At 52.8% G+C, this 23,105-nt stretch overlaps 1 protein-coding gene across 17 annotated transcripts in view; it reads right to left on the bottom strand.

The window, feature by feature from the left end:
- Kifc3 (kinesin family member C3) overlaps nucleotides 1–23,105 on the bottom strand; it is a 95,247-nt gene that overhangs the window by 4,567 nt on the left and 67,575 nt on the right. For 8 of the 17 annotated variants that reach the window (XR_005496646.2, XR_005496647.2, NM_001401191.1 and 5 more), the window contains 12 exons: nucleotides 21,677–21,819; nucleotides 16,330–16,468; nucleotides 13,512–13,693; nucleotides 5,977–6,042; nucleotides 5,399–5,542; nucleotides 5,072–5,311; nucleotides 4,607–4,780; nucleotides 4,048–4,195; nucleotides 3,841–3,971; nucleotides 2,845–2,956; nucleotides 1,913–2,094; nucleotides 1,182–1,286 (listed from right to left, as the gene is read on the bottom strand). Coding sequence is in view for 15 of the 17 variants with exons in the window: in NM_001401191.1 (NP_001388120.1) it covers nucleotides 1,182–1,286; nucleotides 1,913–2,094; nucleotides 2,845–2,956; nucleotides 3,841–3,971; nucleotides 4,048–4,195; nucleotides 4,607–4,780; nucleotides 5,072–5,311; nucleotides 5,399–5,542; nucleotides 5,977–6,042; nucleotides 13,512–13,693; nucleotides 16,330–16,468; nucleotides 21,677–21,819 (1,766 nt within the window). In the remaining 2 variants the exon portion in view is untranslated. 17 annotated transcript variants of the gene reach the window in all.

The raw sequence follows: 23,105 nt of genomic DNA, 5'->3' as shown, positions 1-23,105 counted from the left end.
TGACCACCTTTCAGAAGGAATCGAGCCCACCTGAGTGGACCGTAGCCACCTCCCCTCTGCTCTGTAGGCACTTCCCTCATCCCATCCGTGTTAGATCTGTGTCAAGGACGCTGGCTGCCGGGCACACTCCAAAGCCCTGCAGGTCTGCCTGTCGAAAGTTCTACAGCAGCTCCCTCAGGTACCCCATCCCTGCTGGAGCGTCACTTCTACTCTGGCTGTCCCTGGCACCTGCGGGGAACCTGCTGATTTACTGTGCTCACTGCCACTCCAACAGTCAGGTGGGACCCTTGCAGGCTCTTCTGTCATTGCAGGTCTCTCGGGCCTCAGCAGAGAGCCCAGGACAGAGCTGAGTACTCTGGAGCCACTGTGCCCACCCCCTTCCATCCCATCTGTGTCCTGCTAACCAGAACCGAGTATGTGAGTTAGGGGTGGGGGGTCTGGGATGGTTACAAGAGGTGTCCAGTGGCCTGACCAGCAGGAAGTGACAAGCTCTTGTGCAAACTTCTCTCCCTAATCCTATGTGGGGGAGTCCACACCAGTCTCTAGTGAATCAGGAAACTACTAACAAAGCAATATGCCACAGGGCTAGTCTCCTCTCCGTCAGACTCTTCAGCTCTGCGCTAGGAGGGGAGACGGAGGCCTGAGGATTGCACAGCCCTCACTTTAATCCAAGCACTCAGGAGGCAGAGGCAGGTGGATCAAAGGTCAGCCTGGCCAACACAGTGAGTTCCAGGACAGCCAGGGCTACATAGAGACCATGTCTCAAAACAACAGCAAAACAAAATTCTACTCAAGTAGAAGGATTCTCAGGCTATCGGGATGAGTGGAATGGCATCAGCCCCCAGGGAGGCCTTGAGCCATGGGACGGAGAGACTGCCTACCTACATGACTATAGTTGTGGGAGGCTGGGCTCTCCGAGAAGGGCCTTATCCCAGGCGTGTGCCCAGAGCCAGCCTTAAGCATAGTCTGAGGCAGCCACAGCAAAGCACGGGGAATATATGCAAGGTCTCGGATGGCCTGTCCCCATATCAAGCCTATGGAGCAGGCTCCTGGGAAGAGCTTATTGTTTGTAGGCTTGGTCTCTTGGAGCCAATGCAGGAACAGCAGTGCAGGGGGTTATGAGACTAAGACAGAGCATACACTTAGGCCCCTAAGTCCCGCCCCACTGGGCAGACACCTACCTCCATTGTATACGTCTTGCCGGCGCCTGTCTGGCCATAAGCAAAGATGCAGACATTGAAGCCATCGATGCAGGAGGTGATGAGGGCCTGCACCTCCTGGAACACCTGGGGAGACATGGGCTGGGGAGCATGTGGGGCCCCACAGCTCCAGCATCAGCCGCCTCCCAGCCAGCCCTTCATCCACGAGAGCACAGGGGCTGGGACCTGTTCCCAGCTCGTCCATTCCCAGGGAAGGACCAACCAAACCAAGGCTGAGGATATATGTGCCTGACACATTCTGACGTAGGTCTAAAGGACAGAGCAGACGTGAGCTCTTCCGAAGCAGAGAGGAGTGTGAAGTTGTGACTCCCCCAGCCTTGGCACTGAGCAGTCAGCGACAGTGGAAGGTTCTAGAACGTTCCATGGAACTGTTACAGGAAAGAAACTCAGAACAGGGGAGGCCAATCTCCAGGCCTACTGGCAGATGAGTGAGGTCTTGGGGTGGGAGGGGCCATGGAGTGGGTAGGCTAAGGTCCCTGGGTAAGGCAGGCTCTGTGTGGCTCTCCGTCCCTAAGGCCTCTGACTATACCTTCCCACCTTCTTCTTTCTTCCAGGTAGAAAAATGACCCACAATCCTACACTTAGGTTGTTTTTTTCCCCCACCTAGCCTTGACCCCTGTCCTGTGTCTGTCCTTTCCTCTGTTGCTTCTTCCGTGTCCCCACAAATACCCTGTTCGTGGAGCCACACTCACATCCTGCTGGGACGCCCACGGGGAGAAGACCTTGTCCAGCTCGAAGGACACAGGCTTGCCCTTGTGCAGCAGGTGGATGATGGAGTCATCATCAGGGTCAAAGGTCACAGCATTGGTTGCCTCAGGTCCTTCCCCATCCTCCTTGGTGACTGGCCGGACTCGGGCAATCACCCGGATGTTTCCTAGATTGGGTGACGGAGACGTGGGGGGGATCAATGCCAGACTGCAATTCCAGGCAAACTAGTGGCCCAGGAGCCCCATCTTTTATGCAGAGACCAGGGAGCAACACAGTATCCGTCACTCAGAACACTGTGTGAATTCACTTACTATAGTTTCTTCCTGAGCAAAGTCAGGATGCTTTGACCTGTGGCCAAACAATACAGTCAATCTTGGAAACACTCTCTGTGGACCTCATCTAGCAGAGATGTTTGGACTCCATGAACCAAGGGATTTATTCTATTAATCTAAAGGGGCATGGGCAATGCTAAGCAGGACTTGGGTACTGGACGGACAAAAAGGACAGCTATATGTGTGCTCCCAGCCCTGGTGACAGGACACACCTGGTGATGGTCACTGTCCCTTCTCTCAGCCACCGTGAACTTGGCAAGGGCTGTGGTATGGGGACACAGTTACTTCCCCAGTGTCTGCAACAGTAGCTGGCACACAGCAGGTGCTCCCTGGGGCTCAGGGCAGGGATCAGTGACCCCCAAACCTGGAACAAGTGCTACCATTGCACAGTGCCCTACCACATCCCCCAGGGTGGGCAGAACCTACCATGGGCAAGGAGCTTGGAAGATGATCAAGTTCAAATCTGGGGTGGACCATACACTAGGTGTGTGTCTTTAAGCAAGTTTCCTGACTTTTCTGTGCCTTGGCGGTGGCGGCGGCGGCAGCAGCAAGTACAGCTCTGACGCACATTTGAAGACACTCACCCTTCAGCCGCACCAGCTCGTTATGGCACTTCTTGCGCAGCTGCAGCTCCCGGCGGTACTTGCGCAGCAGCTCCTGGTTGTTGCTGTTGACCTCCTCAATGGCCTGGCCAATCTGGGGAGCAGGCACAGCGCCTTCAGACGCCTGCTGTTGGCCTCCCTTCACTGGCCGCTGGGGTCGCTACCCTCACCAGCCCGGGCTCGTACCTGATAGCAGACAACCTTTCCCCATAATCCCTCTGAGGAGGTATAGCCAGTGCCCTCACTTTATAGATGGAGAAAAAGAGCTCTAGACTAAGACTGAGCGAAGACTCGGGACTGAGGACCTGGCTACAGCATGACCCAGCTTCTCTCAAATCTAACCTTTCCCGAGCAGCTAAGCACAAGAAGACATTCCATCGGTTCTCTCCATGGGTGAGAGGGACGGAGAGACATTAACCCAAGATTGAGGATGCTCAAATATGACCTGGGTTCTTCACAACATCTGTGTATCACCGACATAATTCTTTAAAGAACTATTTTCTTTTCCCAAAATATATCCGTCTCTGCAGAGCTGTCAAGTGAACCTGAGAAGCCAGTGGCTATGAAAGGCTCGGTCACACGGGAGACACTTAGGAGTCACTGGCTAGGTCTCACACAGTGTGATGGTTTTAAAAAACAAAATGAGCACAAGGATAAAGTTCTGGGGTAGAGCTTCTGCCTAGCGGGTGTGAGGCCCTGGGTGCAATCCCTAGCACGTCAAGTACATAAACAGAGCAAGCCAGGGATGGTGGCGAGGCTGAGGCAGGAAAATACGAACGGACGTCAGCCTGCTCGAAAAGCCCTGTCTCAAATAAACAACCCTGGTAGATAGATACAGGGGTACGGCAGCACAGACGGAGCTCATGAGAGGACAGTGTGTGCATGTGCGTTTGTGCCTTGTGGGAGTAAGGCAAGAGGGGCCTCTGAATAAAGGTGACTGCCGCTCCCGGCTAACTCCCACTGGGCTCCCTCACTCACCTCAGCTTTGACACTCCGGAGAGCCTCCTGCAGCAGCAGGGGGAAGCCCCGCACCTGGCGCTTGAGCCCATTGTAGTCGTTGGTGAGGGTCCTCAGCGCAGGCTGCAGCGTCAGCAGGTTGGTCCTGACACCTAATGGGGCAGGGTGTTAAGGCATCTGCGGGTGAGGCAGGGGCGTGGGGGCGGGCGGGGCCAGCTTCCAGCTCACCTGCCAGGTTCTCGTGTACAGCCTTCATCTCCACCTGGGCCCGCGCAAAGGCCTCCTCAATGGCCCGGTTCTTATCTTCCTCCAAGGACTGCATCTCCTCCAGCATCTGCCCGTGCGCCCGCTCCAGCTCTGCCTCATACATGGCAATCTGATGGCCAGGCCAGGCCAGGAAAAGGTGCAGTGACGGGGCAGGGGCAGGGATGAGGAAGGGAGGGGCAAGAGCGGGAAGAAGGCATGAACGGAAGTGTTATGGCTGGTGGTGTAGAGGATGGAGTGGCCTGCTTTCCCCCGCAGGGCTGTGAGTCTGTACAGCCATCACCCCCCTGTATTAGCCCCAGTTCCCACTGGTCTGTACACATAGATGGCAGCCCACATGCCCCCAAGGTACACAGGCTCAGCAGATTGGAAAGAGCAGGGGCGGGACAAACTGAGCACAGCACTGGGTGGCCAGGGACAGCCCCTCCAGATCATTTTCCTGTGTTCCCCGTGGCCAGGGAGAAAGAGAAACTGAACCCCAAGTCTGGGGGGGTCCCCACTACAGCCGTCTTGGCCTGCACACCTGAGCCCGCAGCTGTATTGTCAGCTGATGCGAGTTCTGCAGCTGCTGCTCCATCTCCTTAAGCACCTGCCTCTGCATGGCCACTTGCTCCTGCAGGTGCTGGTTCCGGGTCTGGGACTCGCTGAGGGCCTGCTTGGTCTTGGACGACTCTACCTCCACTGTCTTGATGACATACTGCAAAGAGAGGGAAGGACAGGGCGGATCACTGTCAGAGGCAGCTGACCCACAAGTGCCAGCCCAATGACAGCTGCTGCTAACACCTCTAGGAACTGAAAGGCTCTGCTTCTGCAGACTGCTGCAGGGCCTTCTGGTGTCTTGTGAAGGGGAGCCTGCTGGAAGCCTGACAGCCCGGGCTGGGCACAGACTGAAGAGGGACATCGACAACAGCAGGTACACCTTTCAGGGACAAGCCCTGCCCTGAGCCCAAGAGTCCTTCAGGGCGGTGCAGCCTCTCTGGCCACTCACCTTAACAGGTGGGGACTGGGCCTTCAGACTGGCGATGGTCTCGTGGCTGTCACGCAGGCGCCGGCTGAGTCGCTCCTCTTCCTGTGCTTTCTCAGCCAGGCAGTCCTTGAGCCGCAGCTCTACCTCTGCCAGCCGGTCGGTTTTCTGCTGCACCTCCAGGTTCAGCTCCGACAGCATGCCCTTGTTCTCGGCCACTTCCAGCTGCAGCTGGGATAACCTGTCCCGGAGCTGGGTGCTCTCCTGCGGGTGGTCAAGGCAGCCGGGTGGGAACAGGGTCATCTCAAGCTGAGCCCACAGGCCTAGGGTGGAGGCTGCCTTCCAGCCTACCTGGCTGTGCTCGCAACCCTGGCAGGGCACCACCGGCTGTGCCCGAAGCTCCTGAAGCTCCGCCTCACAGCGCCTCAGCTCTTGCCTCAGCTGCTCATTCTCCACCATCAGTCTGTCCCGGTGCTTTTCCACGTCGGTGCCCCCCTGTGGAGAGCCGCCGGGGCCCAGAGGAGGCATAAGCAAGGCCGTACCAAGAGATGAGAACGGAGGAAAAGAGACAGCAGGAAAGAAAGGGGAAGGCAGGCAAAGCAAGAGGCCAGGGCTCAGAGAGACGTCAAAAGAAAGGCAGGAAAGGAGGCCAGCAAAGCTCGCTCCCTCCTGCCCCGGCCCCTCTCAGTCTATTTTCCTTCGTGTGAAAGTCACACAAAGTCAAATTTATGCACAGACTTCACACTCCTTCTTGACGGCAGCCAATGAGATCCAGCCCCCTGCTCTGTGGTGTGAAGTGACACGTGTGAGACAAGACGGCCTAAGCCAGGGTAGGGCATGGGCACTCAGAGACAGCCACATCCGGAGGTGGAAGAGTGACCACGGCTTGGCACCCACCCCTCCCCTCAAGAAGGTCCTGGGGTCCTCACCAGTTCTGATCGCAGTCGGCTCACTTCCTGGGCCTGGCTAATGAGCTTTTCCTTTAGATTCTCCACCTGTAGGCACAAAGCCAGGTCCTTACCCCACCAGTCCTCACTCAGGCCTCTTGCCCAGCTCCAGTCAATAGCCAGCATGGCTTCTGATCCAGGACCTCAAGTTTCCCTATGTTCAAGCACCAGGCTACGCTGGGAACTCTGGTAAGCTAGCCTGTTCCCAGTTGCCTTCAGTGCCCTCTCCCTGCCAGTCATGGCTCTGCAGGAAGGCCCGGAGAGGTGCTCTAGAAATTCAGGACACCGCACTAGCACAGGCCCCTCTGAAGCCCTGGGTCTGCCTCTTTTTTTCTTCCCTTGAGACAAAGTTTCTCTGAGAAGTCCTGGCTGTCCTGGAGCTCGATCTGTAGACCAGGCTGGCCTCAAACTCAGAGATCTGCCTGCTTCTGCTTCCTGAGTGTTGGTATTAAAGGCATGTGCCACCACCACCCGGCTAAAATTGTTTAGTGTTCTGCTTTAAGAGGACTGTGAAGTTACACGAACAGTTATAGTCCCTGGGCTCAGCCTTGCCCAGGGCCCAGCACCTCCCAAACCTTGAGTGGTTTCTACTGAGTCAGCCTGTGGGACTATGCCTTCTGCAGCCAAGCCCTGTCCAGAAACCTTGAAGAGCTGTGACGTGCCCAGCACGGTGGAAGTGAACACAGGCAAACAATGTACTCACTGTGTGTGTGTGTGTGTGTGTGTGTGTGTGTGTGTGTGCATGTGAGTGTGTGTGTGTCAGAGTCTGTGTGTGTGCATGTGAGTGTGTGTGTGTCAGAGTCTGTGTGTGTGTGCATGTGAGTGTGTGTCAGTCTGTGTGTGTGTGCATGTGAGTGTGTGTGTGTCAGAGTCTGTGTGTGTGTGCATGTGTGTGTGTGTGTGTGTGTGTGTGCGTGTGAGTCAGAGTGTGTGTGCATGCTCATGTGCCCCTCGGCCCCAAGCCGAGTTGAACAGCCGTAAAGCAAGTTGGCCTGAAGTCCTAGCACTGCACTGGGGAAGCAGCGAGGTCAGCTGCGGTATTTGTCGGCAAGGTCGGCGAGGCAAGTGTAAAGCCAGTACTTGCTTACTGGTGTCCTGGGGGCAAAGTCTGAAGTCTGAAGGGCCACCTCGAAGCGATCCGACTTGGTGTGTAGCATCCTTTTCCACAGCTCTGCCCCGCCCTGAGCAGCCTGCGCCCCAGCAGCTCCCTAGCATCTTATGAAGGAAGAGCCTGTGTGGATAACGGACGAGAAGGAGCAGGCCTCCCGGCTGAAGAAGCACAGCTTGGTGGTTCTACAGGATTCCCAGTCAGGCTTTCAGTGTATTGGTTTCTCTTGCATTTCAACCACCCTAAAAATAAGATCTAGTTCCTACCTCTCCACATCGCCTCACCACGCCCAAGGCTGTTCTGACCTTGGCTGTTTCCAGTGCTGGCTGATGCTGGGCTCTCAGTCCTGCTGTAGGGAACGTAGGCTGGCAAGGCTTCCTAGGAGGCAGGGCCTCTGGCCTGTCTACAACCCAACTCCTTCTTGCATCACAATGGGAACTCAAGTGCGGTTGGCTCTGCTGAGACCAACAGGAGGACACAGGACATGGGATGTGATGGGAAGAAGGGGAACCTAACCCTGCTGGTCTGAAAGGGCACCCTGTTAGGGGTAGCCATTTTCCCCCATCAGGCACAGCCTACTAACTCCTTCATGGCTCCTAAGGACCATCTGCAGGGGCCAGGGCAGGCAGAGCCTCTGTCGGGAGAAGGGCCCTGCCTGCTCTTGGAGCGAGGCTCTGTATTGGAGGACCTGAGGTCAGTACAAACATGTGGAGTCTGGGAGAGCGGGCGTGTGTCTGAAACAGCTGGAATGCCCAGAGGACGTGATGGACGACAGACACAGGAAGAGCGGAGAGCAAGGTACCACATCCTTCGTGCCTGTGCCTCCCCATCACAGAGCTGACCTGAGGCTCCGGGCTTAGGGCTGCAGAGGAGCACAGGGCCAAGCACATGGTAGATGCTAGCAAACAGGTTTTCAACCTGTGGGTAGCGACTCCTTTGGCAAGCCTCTATCTCCGAAAATATTTACACTACCATTCATAACAGTAGAAAATTACAGTTACGAAGTAGCAATGAAGAGATCTTTTTATGGTTGGGGCTCATCACTACATCAGAAACTGTATTATAGGGTCACAGCATTAGGGAGGTTCAGACCACTGAAGCTAGAGAAACTAAGGCAGGGGACAGAACGACTGGGCCTGTCTGTCTACGAACCTGGTACAACCCTACATTTACCTTGGCAGAAGCAGTTAGGTAGAGGTGGTGCTTCTGCTCAGGTCTGCATTTTCTCAGCTGTCTGCCCCTAACCCAGTGATTACCTCTGTACCTCCCACCATGCTGGGCATCGTGGTCAGCAACTATCTCAGGCAAAGAGAGAGAGGCTCTGCGAGGGGACTAACTGTAGAGCCTGGCGGAACTAGCGTTTCACCTGGAGCCCCTGGGGACCAAGGCAGTAACCCCCACACTCAACCACCCGACCCATTCTGCTGCCCCAGCAAGGAGACTGGGCTGGCCTGGTTGGCACAGCTGTGTCCAGTGTCAAGTCATCCCCTCTGTCCTCCACCCCTGGGGGACAGGAGTAGCATTTGAGAACACATTATGTCACACCCAACAGGACCTCAGCTCATGAGAACAGCCATGGAGAAGTCCCTTCACCTCTTCCTGTCTTTCCGTTCCCCCAGCCACACACTGAGGCAACTGCAGCTAAGGCCTTGGAGGCTAAATTTGGGAATGTATGCGCCATGTTTGCCAAGGCCCAGCACACGGTGTGTTGCACTAGAAACAGTTTGCAGTAGAATCCGGCATCTGAAATGCGTAGGACCAGAAATTCCCTGTAGCTCAGATTCTTATTTTGGATGAAGACGATGAGCTATCTTGGGCATGGAGCCCAGATCTAAGCGCCGTGCTTACCTGTGTGTCATACGTACCTTATACACATAACCTAAGGTCACGTTTACAATATTTTAGATAACATTTTGGGACATGAAATAAACTTTTCTTGGGTTAGCTGTCAAGAGCTGTGGCATTGTGTTGATACATGATTTTGAACTTTTGAAACGTTCGGGACTGGGGGATTAGGGATGCTCACACCCTGGGCTAGCATAAGAGATCTGTGGTGGCCCTAAGAGCTGCATTCCTAGTGCTGTGTATGAGGCTGGTTCTTAGTAAATGCATGTGGCGAGTGCTGGATGCAGGAGTGCCCTCAAACACCACAGTGGGTTGTCAAGTTGGCCAGAGGGCTGGGGTGGGCTGAGGGTCGCATGCTCCACTGAAGCCTACATGACTTCATGCAGAAGCTGCCGTGTAGGTGTGTCAGCCTAGGGGAGCCACAGCTTCCAATGTTAGAAACAAAAGAGCAGGTCAGGGCCAGGGTGCACATGCTACGTACTTGCCTAGCACACACACAAGGTTCCATCTCCAGCACTGGAAGGGTGGGGAGGCAGATTTTCATGCAAACAGGTTTAAAGCTGGCAACTAATTTGATTTTAAAATCAGGCCAGTAAGAACTATTAACTTTAGCAGAGCGGCAGGTTATGAAATCAACACAAAAGTCAGTGGTGTTGCTATAACAACAGACCATTGAAAGGAGAAAATAAAGTCATTCCACTTACGGTAGCATCAAAAAAAAAAAAAAAAAAAAAAAAGAAAAGAAAAAGAAAGAAAGAAAGAAAGAAATAGGAAAAACAAAAAGCCAGAATAGATTGAGACAAGAGGAGCTGTGGAGACGGCCTGTTGGTAAACCGCTCACTGCTCAAGCTGAGGATCTGAGCTCAGCTCCTCATCATCCACGTAAAAAGCTGGGCATGCTTGGGGCTAGAGAAATGGCTCAGTGGTTAGGTGGCCGCTTGCCCAGACGATCCCAGTCACACACATGGCAGCTCACCACCATCCGTAGTAACTACAGTCCCAGAGGATCTGACACCCAGCTCTGGCCTCAGAGGGCACTGCATGGATGTGATATGCAGACAGACAGACATGCAAGCGGAATATCCATACACATAAAGAATAAAAAGGAACCGGCTGGAGAGATGGCTCAGTGGTTAGAGCACTGACTGCCCTTCCAGAGGTCCTGAGTTCAATTCCCAGCAACCACATGGTGGCTCACAACCATCTATAAATGGGATCTGATGTCCTCTTCTGGTGTGTCTGAGGACAGTTACAGTGTACTTATATATAACAAATAATCTTTTAAAAAAATAATAAAAAGGTTAACATGCATTAAACCCAGGCAGGGGAGCACACATGGAGGGAAGCACACGTCACGTGGCTGAGAGGACAGACAGGAAGTAGGTTCCCGGGCCTTCCTGCCCCTCAGAATAGCTAGTCTAGCAGAAACGGTGGGCTCCAGATCAGTAAGAGACTTTATCTCAAAAAATAAGGTGGGAAGTGACAGAGGAAGATACTCCACCTCAACCCCAGCCTCTACCCCCGCGTGCACAGGTGTGTGTGTCTGGGAACGTGCAGGCGCAGACACACGCCAAGACCATACAGAAGGAAATCTACAAAAGTCACTGAAGGAGATTAAAGTCAGCAGCAGTAAAGGAAAGTCACTGTGGGTCATGGGCTGAAGACGGAATAAATCGGGTTTCAACGAAACCCAGAGCACTCTAGAGAGGCAAGACAGTTCCTACCAAAACCTGAACGGCGTTTTCTGAAGAGATTTTGAAAGGATGCCAAACAGACCAGTCTTGGACAGGAAAAACGAAGGTGGAAGTCTGTACCTTGACTTCAGGGCCACAGCAATCAGAGCAGTGCGGCTCAGGCAGAAAGGCAGCCATGAGGATAACAGGGAAGCCGTGGGGGGGGGGGGGGCAGAGTGACCCTCACATATGTGTCCTAATGATTTTTCAGTGTGCAAAGACCATGCAATGGCAAAGAATAATACTGACAACTGGTGTTTGAACTGTGTCTCCACATGTCAAGTAATGAAGCTGGGCCCTCACCCACACCGCCGAGTAACACGCAGAGAGAAGAGCAAATGGACTGAAGACCCAAGCACAAGGGATCAATGGTAAAACTCTTAGAGAGAAAAACGTCGTGACACTGAATTTGGCAGTGGATTTTTTTGATATGGCCCCTAAAGCACAAACAGTTAAAAAGACAAAAAGTTAAGTGCTCTTTACAAAAATTAACTTCTGTATTCTTCAACTCAAAAAAAAAAAAAAAAAAAAAACAAAGGTATAGGGGTGGGAGACATGATGTAGAAATTAAAAGCACTGGCTGCTCTTTCAAAAGATTTGGGTTTGATTCCTAGCAACCACATTGTGGCGTGCGTGCGTGTGTGTGTGTGTGGGGGGGTATGTGTATTGTGTGTATGGTGTGTCTATTGTGTGTTGTGTGTATGGTGTGTCTATTGTGGTGTGTGTATGTGTGTGTGTGTGTGTGGTGTGGTGTGTGTGTGTGTATGTGTGGTGTGTGTATTGTGTGGTGTGTATGTATGTGGTGTATATGTGGTATGTCTAGTGTGTATGGTGTGTCTATTGTATGGTGTGTGTGTGTGTGCGCGTGTGGTATGTCTAGTGTGTGTGGTGTGTGTGGTGTGTCTATTGTGTGTGGTGTGTGGTGTTTGTATGTGTATTGTGTGTATGGTGTGTGTATTGTGTGTATGGTATGTGTGTGTGTGTGTCTGTGTCTGTGTGTGTCTGTACTCCAGTCCTGAGGGATCTGATGCCCTCTTCTGGCCTCTGCAGATATAACGTGCAGTGGCACAGACATGCGCAGGCAACACACACACACACATAAATAATAAAAGTAAAAAATGACACATAAGAAAATAGCATCACGGGCTGGAGAGATGGCTCAGTGGTTAAGAGCACTGACTGCTCTTCCAGAGGTCCTGAGTTCAAATCCCAACAACCACATGGTGGCTCACAACCATCTGTAATGGGATCTGATGCCCTCTTCTGGTATGTCTGAAGACAGCTACAGTGTATCCATATACATTAAATAAATAACTCTTTAAAAAAAAAAAAAAAGAAATAGCATCACAGGTAGAGAGCTTCATCTATCACCCCTGAACCCAAAGCCATCGAGCGAGTGAAGACAACACCGAGTGTGAAGGAAGTGCTCACCAGTTACTGAGAATGAAGGGTTACCATCCAGAAAACACCTACAACTCAACCACATCAAACTGCCTGGGCTAAAACAATGAAGACCCTGGCCATGTGGCGCACACCTTTAATCCCAGCACTGGAAGGCAGAGGTAGGTCTCTAGGAGTCTGAAAGCTTGAGGCTAGCCTGGTCTACACAGGGAGTTCCAGGACAACCAGAGCCACACGGTGAGGTCCTGTCTTTTAAAAAATGAAGGGGGAAAAAAAAAGCAAGGAAAAGAGAGCCACGTCTCAACATTAAATAAACAAGAACAAAGAACGAAGCCCTACACTATTCTGTAATCCCAATTCTGGGCATACACACCAAAGAACTGAAAGCAGGAACTTCGGTGTTGGTAGCAGTATTACTCACCGTGCCCAGAAGGTGGCTACTATCGACTGTGACGTTCATGGTGACAGCAAGATAGACAGGTCTAGTTAGTGAGTTCCAAGACACACTAGGCTAGATCGGGGAGCTTATCTCAGAAAAACCAACAGCCGACAAACAAAACAACAAAACCCACAGTGAGGTCCAGCGACAGCCCCCTACAGGACACCACACTTTATAGTTCATAACCATCTTCCTGTCCACTCTTACAGCCAGCCCATCTGATAGTCATCAGCCTGGTTAGAAATCAGAAAATGGGGCTCACAGGACTGACAACATTCCCTACAGCCTCACAGCCAAGACAGCCTCAGACAGCTATTTCCAGAGTTCCAGAGCCACATCTGCCCCGACAGGTGCTAGCACATCTGGATCCTGTTATCTGTCTGCAGATGAGGAAAAGAGGCGCAGACTGGTAGTTATCTAGCCCAGGACTAGTAAGTGCTCCCAGACAGTCAGGGTTTACTCACAGCTCCAGGCCCAGGAGGCTGGCCATGTCTCCACAGGGTTGGACCCTACAGAGCACAGCTAATGGGTACAGAGCTACAGGGATCATCCCTTAAGAACACTGTAATAAACACATAGTCAAAAAGCTCACCAAAAAACCCCAAGCAGAGGCTAGGTACCGGTTTGAATCCGTAAGTCATCTGAGGCCTGAGGCGTCAGGTAGGTTGGGCGTCCTCCTTACAGGTGATGAGCGAGTGGGGCTAGGGAGACCAGAGAGTCTGGGCAGTTCACTTTCAACTCCCCCCCTTAATAAGCAAGTAGATTTAATCAATTAGAGAGGAAAACCTTTTGGCTGGGAAGATACTGAGGTGCTAAAGGCCCTTGTTGCAGTAAGAAGCCAAGTTTGAACCTCCTCGCCCTGCAGCATCTTCCTAGACCAGGAAAGGGTCACCATCTGGCTTCTGGTGGAGTCTAGGTACCCTGACAATGTCCTCTGACCTGCTCCAGAGGGCAGTGAGTGGCCTCTGCTCATCCCTGCCTCCCCAGGTACCTGGTTCTGCAGCTGGGTGGTTGTGGCTTGCCGGTCACTGTCATGGAGGGCCAGCCTCTCCCGAAGGACTACCAGCTCCTCCTGAAGCTGGGACATGGCCTCCACGGTCCTATGTACCACGGGGTCTGGGCCTGGTGACCCGGACAGGCTTGAGCACCTCCCGATGCCAAGGAGCCGCCCACCTACAAGCAAAGTAGTGGCTGATCAGCAGGACAGTGGAGGTCTGCCTGGAGGAGGAAGGCAGCCATCACAACAAGCGCACCATTGGGGCTAGGGTGAGGACTGAAGAATACAGCAAAATGGGTTTGCAGAGGACCTCCGGGTTGTCCTCTGGGGAAGTCACTTTAGCAAAAGTTTCTAGAGGACAGAACTGACTAAACCAAGACTTAAGAAAATAATTTTTCCTGAGTCCCCTCAAAGTAGGAAATTTGGCCTGCACTCAGGCGATTTCCTGGGAAAGAATAGAGGCTTACTCAGAAGTGGCTCTCCATGCTCATTCTCGATCTCTCAAAAGCACAGCAGAGGGCTGGAGAGATGGCTCAGTGGTTAAGAGCACCCGACTGCTCTTCCAGAGGTCCTGAGTTCAATTCCCAGCAACCACATGGTGGCTCACAACCATCTGTAAAGAGATCCAATGCCCTCTTCTGGTGTATCTGAAGACAGCTACAGTGTACTTATATATAATAAAATGAATAAATCTTTAAAAAAAAAAAAAAAAGCACAGCAGAGAGGACCAGGCTTTGTCTGCCAGCTGTTCTGTGGGACGTGGTCCCTGTGAGTGTGGAGGAGGGGTAAGGGGATGTGTGCAAGCAACAGATCAGGGCACAGATGGGCCAGCACGTGGAACAGACAAGGAGTTAAGCACATTCTCAGGATGGTGCCTGTATGCAGGCACAAGAGAAAGACAAATACCAAGTCAGGCGAGGCCTCAGCCCGACTCCTCCCCCAACACCTTTTACTGTTCTGTCATCGAGATGAGAGACAGGCTGTGATGTGTAATGGGGCTGTGGTGCTTGTTCCAAAGCTCTGAAGAGGAGAACAGCCTGGCCTGTGTAATGCAGAACCAATAGCGGTCCAGGAGGACAAGAAAAGAATTTGCCTCCTCCCCTCAGCATCCCAAGTCGGGGCCCTGCAAAGATTCTGGGCATGCAGAAGTCCAGTGCTAGCTGGTGAGCCTTCTACTTCAATGCTGCCTTAGCTTCTGGCTTCCTCAGAGATGAGGGGCCTCCCTGTGTCTCACCCCCACCACTAGCAAGCCTTGACCACAGTTCTGCAAAGCCCCAGGGCAGTATAGGGAAATGGGAGGGAGCAGCTGAAGCTAGGCTCCCATGGGTGGGGCTGGTGTCCTCTCCCCCCACCCCCGAGATCTGGGGCTGGACAACCCGTGCTAGGCAAGTGGCCCCAGCTGTGTGGCCCTGCATGTGACACAGCATGAAAGTCACACAGTGCAGGTCCAGCCTCTGTGATCTATTCTAGAGGGAGTAAGGGCAGCCCGATGCTTCTAGGCCAGCACACGGGGCTGCCACGGGTGACATGTGACCAGTAAGGCCACAGACTGCATCGGTGCGCGACCGAATGTGCTGGGCTGAGAGCTGGTCTTGCCTCTTGAATCACATGGGAGGGACCCTGCAGGCTCTTCCTGTGTGAAACAGGGACAATGCACCTAGCCCAAAAGCAGCCATGGGAAAATAGCTGGAGTCCCATTGGAAACACAGGTATGAGTGTCATCCATGACACCGCTCCTGTCCTGGGAGGCTCTGAGCCCCAGACCACAGCATGGTACCCTGTGTAAGAGGGCCAGGAGTTGAGTGGAAGCTGCAGAGTCATGGGTAGTGGAAGAGACACTCTTGAAGAAGCTAAGGGAGGACTGAGCTAAGGGAAGAAGGGAGGAGAGGTGAGGCCCAAGGGTGCTTGAGCAGGACAAGCCCCTGCTGAGGAAGCTACCACCTGACAGGTCAGTTTCTAGAGGCATGGACCACGACAGGGCCCAGAGCTCAGGTGCTATGCCTGAGCTAGGAGGACCTAGCCTTCCTTCCTCTGGGCTTACCCCACCTAGCTGGCCAGATGGTAGCCATTTTGAAAACCTGACTGCCCATTGCTTACACACCCTATGCCTGCCCTGAATCTAGATGGACCAGGGCTTGTACACAACAGGCACTGGTTCAGATTCAGAGGAGGGAGGGACCTCCTCCAGCAACCCCAGCAAGTTCAGACACACAGACTCTGAGAAAACAGCACCTCTCCCCAGTACTCCTGGCCTTGCCCCGAGGCTCCCTAAGATGTTCTCTCCCTGTGTTCACTGGCCAGTACTTTCTGCTGAAAACCCAGAAGACAGCAAAGGAACCTGGAGAACCTTTGAAAACCAGTTAGTTCTAGGTGCCCTAGTGGTCAGGGGATAATGGAACTGCAGGCTTAGTTTTCTCTGCCTGGAGGGAGGGAAACGAGTCCCTGACCTCTGGATCCTCTGACCGGAACAGAGCCAGGCCTTTGCTGAAGGAACTGGTGGCGTCTGCGAGGCTGCTCCTGGGCCCTGCTTTAGGTAGGTACTGGGAAAAGACAAAAAGAAGGGAAATCCAACCCAACCTCCACTGGCCAAAGTCTTATCACTGGGTGGGGCCCTGGTGGCCCTGGGACAAGGGGCAGGACAAGAAAGAGGACAGACACATGGCTGTCCATGGATCTGGACGAGGCTGGTCGGAGTCTCAGGTTCATGTCAGGTGGCCAGCCTGGCTGAGCCACTTCCAGCTGTGGGACAGAGTTCTCCCTCCTGCACTCGCTCAGCCAGAGCGTGTCAGACAGTGGGGCTGACCTCCTTTACCTGGTTTTTCTACATTCATGGTACCACCAGCTTCTGGGGCCTCCCGGTCCCGCCTGGGGGCCGGCGCCTGCCTCTTCGGGAGTCTGTCTTCTTTCGTCCCCTGACTCTTGCTCTCGCACCCCTTGTCCTGCAGGGCCTGCTGCCAAGACACAACCAGAATCCTCTCGTGAAGGGACTGCACTGAGGAGAGACCCTTGCCCTGGGGTTGTGAGCACTCTGGTCCCAGGGCCCAAGCACTGTCTTCACCAAGGAGGTGTGGACAAAGAGTCTTGCCTGGAAACCGGAGAAGTCAGACTAACATCCTACAGAAAGATGACAGTAATTTATTCTTGGGTGCCACCACAGTCAGTCTCCACACCGGTAAAAGGGGTTCTAAGAACCTACGTCCCCTAGATAAAGTCTGTGCTATCCCTTCAGGCTCCAGGGGGCAGCAACATGTGAGCAGCATTCTCCTAACGAGCCTTAATGCAGGTGGCTGTCTTGTCCTGCCTACACACGGCAGTCTTAGGGCCACTCCCCCATAGTGTCATAGTGTCGCCTGCTGTGACACCTTGGTAGACAGCTTCCCACCTAAGGATGGCACTCCCAGAACCAGGAGGCTACACACGAGTCCATCTGACCAGGAGAACGGCCACTCTGCTTCTTGCATGCTGTGTCCCATGGGGCTATCCAGGGGCAATGCGACCCCATGTCCTGGTCAAGGGACTGAGGCAAAGGTGGCTGGGCTGGGGCAGGTGAGTGGAGGGGTAAAGTGGGGCACTTCATTTGGAGAAAGACGCCAAGCAAGGGTCCAGACGGTGTGGGGAACGTGAACCCATTTAAGGGTAATAATACACAAGACAGATGAAAGGTGAACTGGGAGCTCACAGGCAGCGGGGTCTGTGTGTGCGCTTGGTGTGGGGCTGTGCGCACACAGAGACCCACGGACACGGAAACAAGAGCAACTTAAACCTGGGGGATCGAGATAAACGTCACAGCCGCAGAGGAGGATCTGATCAGGAAGGGCTCCAGGTCGTTCTGGACCCATCTGAGGCTCGACTGTTTTACCTTAAAGACACGGCTTTGCTGTGCTTGTGTTCACAGGGCATCTGGGAAAATGCCTTTCTGTCTCAAGCCAAGTGTCAATCTTGTTCTATTTTATTTACAGGGCCTCATGCTGTAGCCCTGACTGGTCTGGAAGCTGCAGAGATCTGTCTGCCTCTGCCTTGTCACCACTGGAACTAAAGGCTTGTGACAACATCCCAGGGCCAGGCGCCACACCTTTTCTTTAATGCTTGGTACAGGGAGGGTAAAGCACAGAGACAGCATGTCATCTGTGTGCTGTGTGGCTGTAGACAAACTCTGCTCCCTCTCTGAAGCTGTTTCCCTCCCTTCTCAGTCTAATCAATCTCTGCCCTCTAGTGCCAGTGGGCAAACCAAAGGCAACACCAAGCAAGGCATGCTTCAAGTGCCTTAAAGAGGCACGGATAGCTACCATCAGTTTATACTTTCTCTGACCTACACTCTAACTTTGAGCATCAAAAGGCCAATCAAAAGAATTGCAAGGGCTGGAGGGATGGCTCAGTGGTTAAGAGCACTGACTGCTCTTCCAGAGGTCCTGAGTTCAATTCCCAGCACCCACATGATGGCTCACAACCATCTGTAATGGGATCCGATGACCTCTTCTGGTGTGACTGAAGGCAGTGACAGAGTACTCACATAGATAAAGTAAATCTTTTAGAAAAAGAATCGCAAGAGTGAAAATCGGCCCAGCAGGTGCCTAGTCAGCCACATCCTCAGCCTCTTCCTCCCTCCATCTCTTGTATTTAGGACATTTCTCCTCAGCTTAATTCTGTCCCCGCCCTTCAACCAACTGCTACACTATCTCCTGCAGGCTGGGGGAGGTCGGGGTGGCAGGGATGGCGACAGTTGGAAGTTTCCATTTGCCTTCAGGCAGGAGCAAAGGTTACTATTTCTGGGCTGCTGGCTGAAGCACAGAAAGGGGGCTGGGAATTTCTGCAGCGTCCTGGAGGTACCACTCGGTCTTTAGTGGCTGGAACAAGGCTGGACTGACTGAGTCTGTGACCTACAGGTCCTGCCCCTGTGCTTGGAGCACACTTCGGCACACGTCCGTCCGTACCCATAAGGCAGAGCTCTGCAGGGCCGGAAGGACATGAACTTGGAAGCTGGTCACTAACGGCTTCTGAATGGAGCGTCAGTAGAACTGCTGAGCCCAGGCCTCCGTAGCAGCCACAGCCCAATACCCCATAATCAAAGCTCAAGAACAGGGCCACCACCCATCTGAGCTGCAGCTCATGACCACAGCCTCCCGATTTAACTTCCCTCTGGTTTCCTTAACTGTTGTCTTACCAGACCCACTCTCCTGGAAGACTTCACTAAAGAAACAAGTATGGTCAGTTCAGTCCTCAGAAGAATCTCACAAGAACCAAGAGACATGTTGAAACATAGGCTGTCCCTTAAACACCATCATCCCTGGGGTCCTGCCGAGAGCAGCAGCCCTGGACTGTATCCATCTGCTGGAAAGAGGATGGCTCAAAGGTGTGCGTTTCCCCCAGCACCCATCCTGCTAACCACCGGCACTTGCCTTTACTCCTGGCTCTTGGAAAAGGCAGGATGTGTGTGAGTGTGTGTGTGTGTGTGTGTGTGTGTGTGTGTGAATCAGAAGCTGGTTTATTCCTAAACCCACAGCACGTGGGAACAGGAGTATCCTGGCTCTTGGAAAAGGCAGGATGAGTGTGTGTGTGTGTGTGTGTGTGTGTGTGTGTGTGTGTGTGTGTGTGTATCAGAAGCTGGTTTATTCCTAAACCCACAGCACGTGGGAACAGGAGTATCTGGTGTGAGCTCCACATCACCTAGACTACAGAGGGAGTCCCTGTCTCAAAAATATAAAGAAGACTAGAGGATCATGAGTCCCGTCTCTTAGGGGAATCTGGACAACACCCCCAGATAACCCAGGAACTTCATGCTCCCAAGTTGTGTGCCTGGTGCTCTCCTGTTTGTAGTCACGCCTGCGAGGTCACTGGTGACTCTCTGGAGCCTCTACTGGGCTACTGCCCCGTATGTCCCTTCTCAGCATCCATGCCCAGTCTAAGGATGCAGTGGCACAAAGCGGCCAACAGCAAACATCGTTCAGCAAACACACATATTAAATACTAATACGGGAGGCTGAAGAGACCACTCAGCAGTTGAGAGCACTGGTTGCCCTTCCGGGGGGACCCAGGTCCAATTCCCAGGACCCAGATGGTGGCTTGTGACCGTAACTCTCGTCTGAGCCGATCTGATGCCCTCTTCTGTCCTCTATAGGCAGCAGACATACCCGCAGTGCCCAGACATATGCAAATACCCATACAGGTAAAAATAAATCTTTTAAAAGATACACTAATGCAGGCACTGGAGAGATGGCGCTCAGCGGATCACTTATCAGCGGATTAGAGCACTTGCTGCCTTGGTACCCGGGTCCAGTTCCCAGTACCCACGCTGGAATTCATGTTGGTAACTAGTTCTACACACGCATCAGAAGATTCGCTGACAGTCTGTAGAGAACCTCGGATCATTTCCCAGCATCCACGTGGTATCTACAAGGATCTGATTCCTTCTTCTGGCGTCCTCAGGCAGCAGGCACCAGGTATACACATGTGCGTATACATATACGTGGGCAAGCATCCATGCACGCCCAACTAATGCACATGCCTTTAATCCCAGCACTTAGGAGACCGAGCTGGCAGAGCTCTGTGTCTGAGGCCAGATGGGGCTAAATAGTGAGCTCCTAAACTAACAAACTAATGTGGGCCGGCGGAATGGCTTGGTGCGAGAAGGCGCCTGATGCCCGAGTTCCCATCCCGGAACCTACGCAGGAGGAGGGCTGACTCTCGCAAGTTGTTCTCTAACCTGCACAGGGACACTGTGCTGCCCCCACACCCACACGTACACACAATCGTGAGACCAACGTCATGACTTGGACGTCAAAAGAGCACACTGTGGTTAGAGATAACACACAGGGCAGACGAGGATTTGACCATCACCGCCGTCATCACCATCATCGTCATTCGGTGGTGATGGGGTGAGCCGGCCAAGTGCTTGGTGCTACGAGCACACATGCAGCCCAGCTACAGTTTATAGGGGGGATCTTAGGTAGAACATGATGCAGTGGTGAAGGGAATGGACAGTTCTACACGACGGCCGTGAGGGGAACAGTGGGTCATAGAGTAATGTTCATGAGTAAATATAAACACCGTGCGGCTGATGGTGGTAAAGTAAGGCAAGTCTGAGGGTGAGCCTTTCACAGTGGACTTGCAGAAGGGCCATGAGGGACATTCAGCTTGTAGGGATTGTACTGTGAATTCTTTGAATTCTTTGCACCATTTGGGGTTTTGTTTGTTTGGGGTTTGTTTATTTACGTTTGAGACAGTTTCTCTAGGTAGCCCTGGCTGTCCCGGAACTGGCTCAGTAGACCAGACTGGCCTCAAACTCAGAGATCCGCTGCCTCTTCCTCCCTTAAAGGCATGCACCGCCACCACCGTCGCCTTTACATTTTTTTACACTTCTGCATTCCATGTCTGTTTGGCAGTTCAGATCTCAGTCTGCTGTGTGACCAGCAGGAAGTTACTCAACCTCTCTGAACTCAGAGCCTCCATGTTCTCGTCTATAAAACTCATAAAGAACAGCATCTTTCTGTTGAGACATGAGAGCTAATGCCTGTGTCCTTAAACAGTGTTGAATAAAAGCTACTAACTCTTTGTATCATTTGTACAGTCAAGTCTACCTCCTACCCCAGTGTACAGTAGGCATGCTTGTTCAAAGTCGGTGACAACTGAAAGGAGAAGCATCCTCCATCCTCCAACAGTGTCCCTCTGGGTTCTTTGTGAGACAGTCGTCTCTATGTCCCTGAACATCCTGGAACTTGCTCTGTAGATCAGACTGGCCTGCAACTCACAGAGATCTGCCTCTCTCTGCCTCTTTTAGGATTAAAGGCATGCACCACACCCAGCCTGGCCCTCTTTTGATTCCTCAAACAAGGCACATAGGCATTGTCCACCCAGAAACAAACAGCTCTCCCAAAGCAGCCTATTTTCCCAGCATCTCCTCCAGGTCTGCAGATCTTAGCACAGGCCTCACTTCCTACCTCAGCCAGGGTGTGGCTGAGACACTCCTGTCACCTAAGATCTTCCGGGGATAAGTGGCAATGCGGCCTGTTGTACTCACTCAGGCTCTCAGCTGTGGGCTGCAAAGGGCTAGCCTGGGAAGCTCCCAATTCTTCTCCCTGCCGGACCCAACCTCGGGAGTTCAGAGGACCAAAACACACCAGCCACACTCACTCTCTCCCTTGCATCTGCTGGCCCGGGCTTACCTGCACTGTCAGGTAGAGTCTATGGGGACTCCTAGGGCCAGGCCAGTCCACGCTGAGGGCTCGGCACTGAGCAAGAGACGGGCGAGCTGCAGACCGGGAAGTGGAGTCTTCCTCGCCACCAGGTAGGGTATCTTTTCCACGCCCTGTCTCAGGAAAGACAGACAGACGGATAAGATGATGAATTTGGCTGCTGGCCAAAGACCACTGGCCAAAGCAAGCTGAGCTCAGCTTTTGCACCTTCCGATCTGCCCAGCTGTGGCCAGCAGGGCCTCCTGTGGCCTCAGTAGGCTCTTTCCATACAGGAGCACGGGCAGGGCAGGGCAGGGTGGGGCTGCCTGGTTCCCTTACCAAAAGAGACTCTGAGATTCTTTCCTTGAGATACCCAAGACCCTGTCAGGGACTCCCCGGTTGCCACAGTGGCTTTGGGAGCCCACAACTATTCATCAGCTCCTCTGCAAAGCATTGTAAGAGGAAGCCAGGACCAACACTTCAGTGAGCCGTACCTCACGGGGACACAACCTTATTATCCAGGCTGCCTCTAGGTGGCAATTTCTCCCTTGCCATAATTAAGACCAACCCCACACCGGGTAGGTAGCCTGGTCCCTGCTATTTCTAGACGTGTACCCAGGAACAGCTAGAAGTGTATCCTCTGTGGCAGGACGCCTCCCTCCTCCAACCTGGCCAGGCTAGGAAACAATACCAGCCGTACCATCAAATGGCACAGTCGCAGGCTGGGGCCATGGCTCAGGCTCCAAGCACGTACTGCTCTGCTAAGGACTGGAGATACCTCTTAACTCTCAGGTACCTGTGCTCATGTGCATGTAACCACACCGATAAATATACAAATAAATGAAAACCAAAATAAATTTGATTTATCTGAAAATAAATCAAATACATTAATTTTTTTTTTAAAGAATCAATTAAATGGGGCTGGAGAGATGGCTCTGGTTAAGAGCACTGACTGCTCTTCCAGAGGTCCTGAGTTCAAATCCCAGCAAGCACATGGTGGCTCACAACCATCTGGGGGGTGTGGTGCTAGACTTTAAAAAAAAAAAAAAGACTCAATTAAATGGAAGCTTTTTCACTAGGCACATGCTTTTAATCCTCGCACTCAGAAGGCAGAGGCAGGCAGCTTTCATAAGTTCAAAGCTAGCCTGATCTACATAGCAAGTTCCAGGCAATCCAAGCAAGCTCTTAAAAATAAAAGAAAGAGAAAAAGCACACCCTCGACCCTGAGATAAACTAACATCCTGAGGGCAAAACCCCATAGTGAGGCTCACAGAGCACAAGGAACGGGAAGTCTCCACACTGACAGAATCCTGAAGGAGCCACAGATATTAGCCATCGGGACGGTGGTTGCCATCCTAACCACCCAGGCAAGGGGAGGACATTCTCTTGTTGGAAAGGCAGAAAACCAGAGGCCTTGAGT

Source organism: Rattus norvegicus, chromosome 19, assembly GCF_036323735.1.
Source record: "Rattus norvegicus strain BN/NHsdMcwi chromosome 19, GRCr8, whole genome shotgun sequence".
In the NCBI taxonomy this organism is placed as follows: Eukaryota; Metazoa; Chordata; class Mammalia; order Rodentia; family Muridae; genus Rattus; species Rattus norvegicus.
This window is presented reverse-complemented; position numbering and strand designations above follow the sequence as displayed.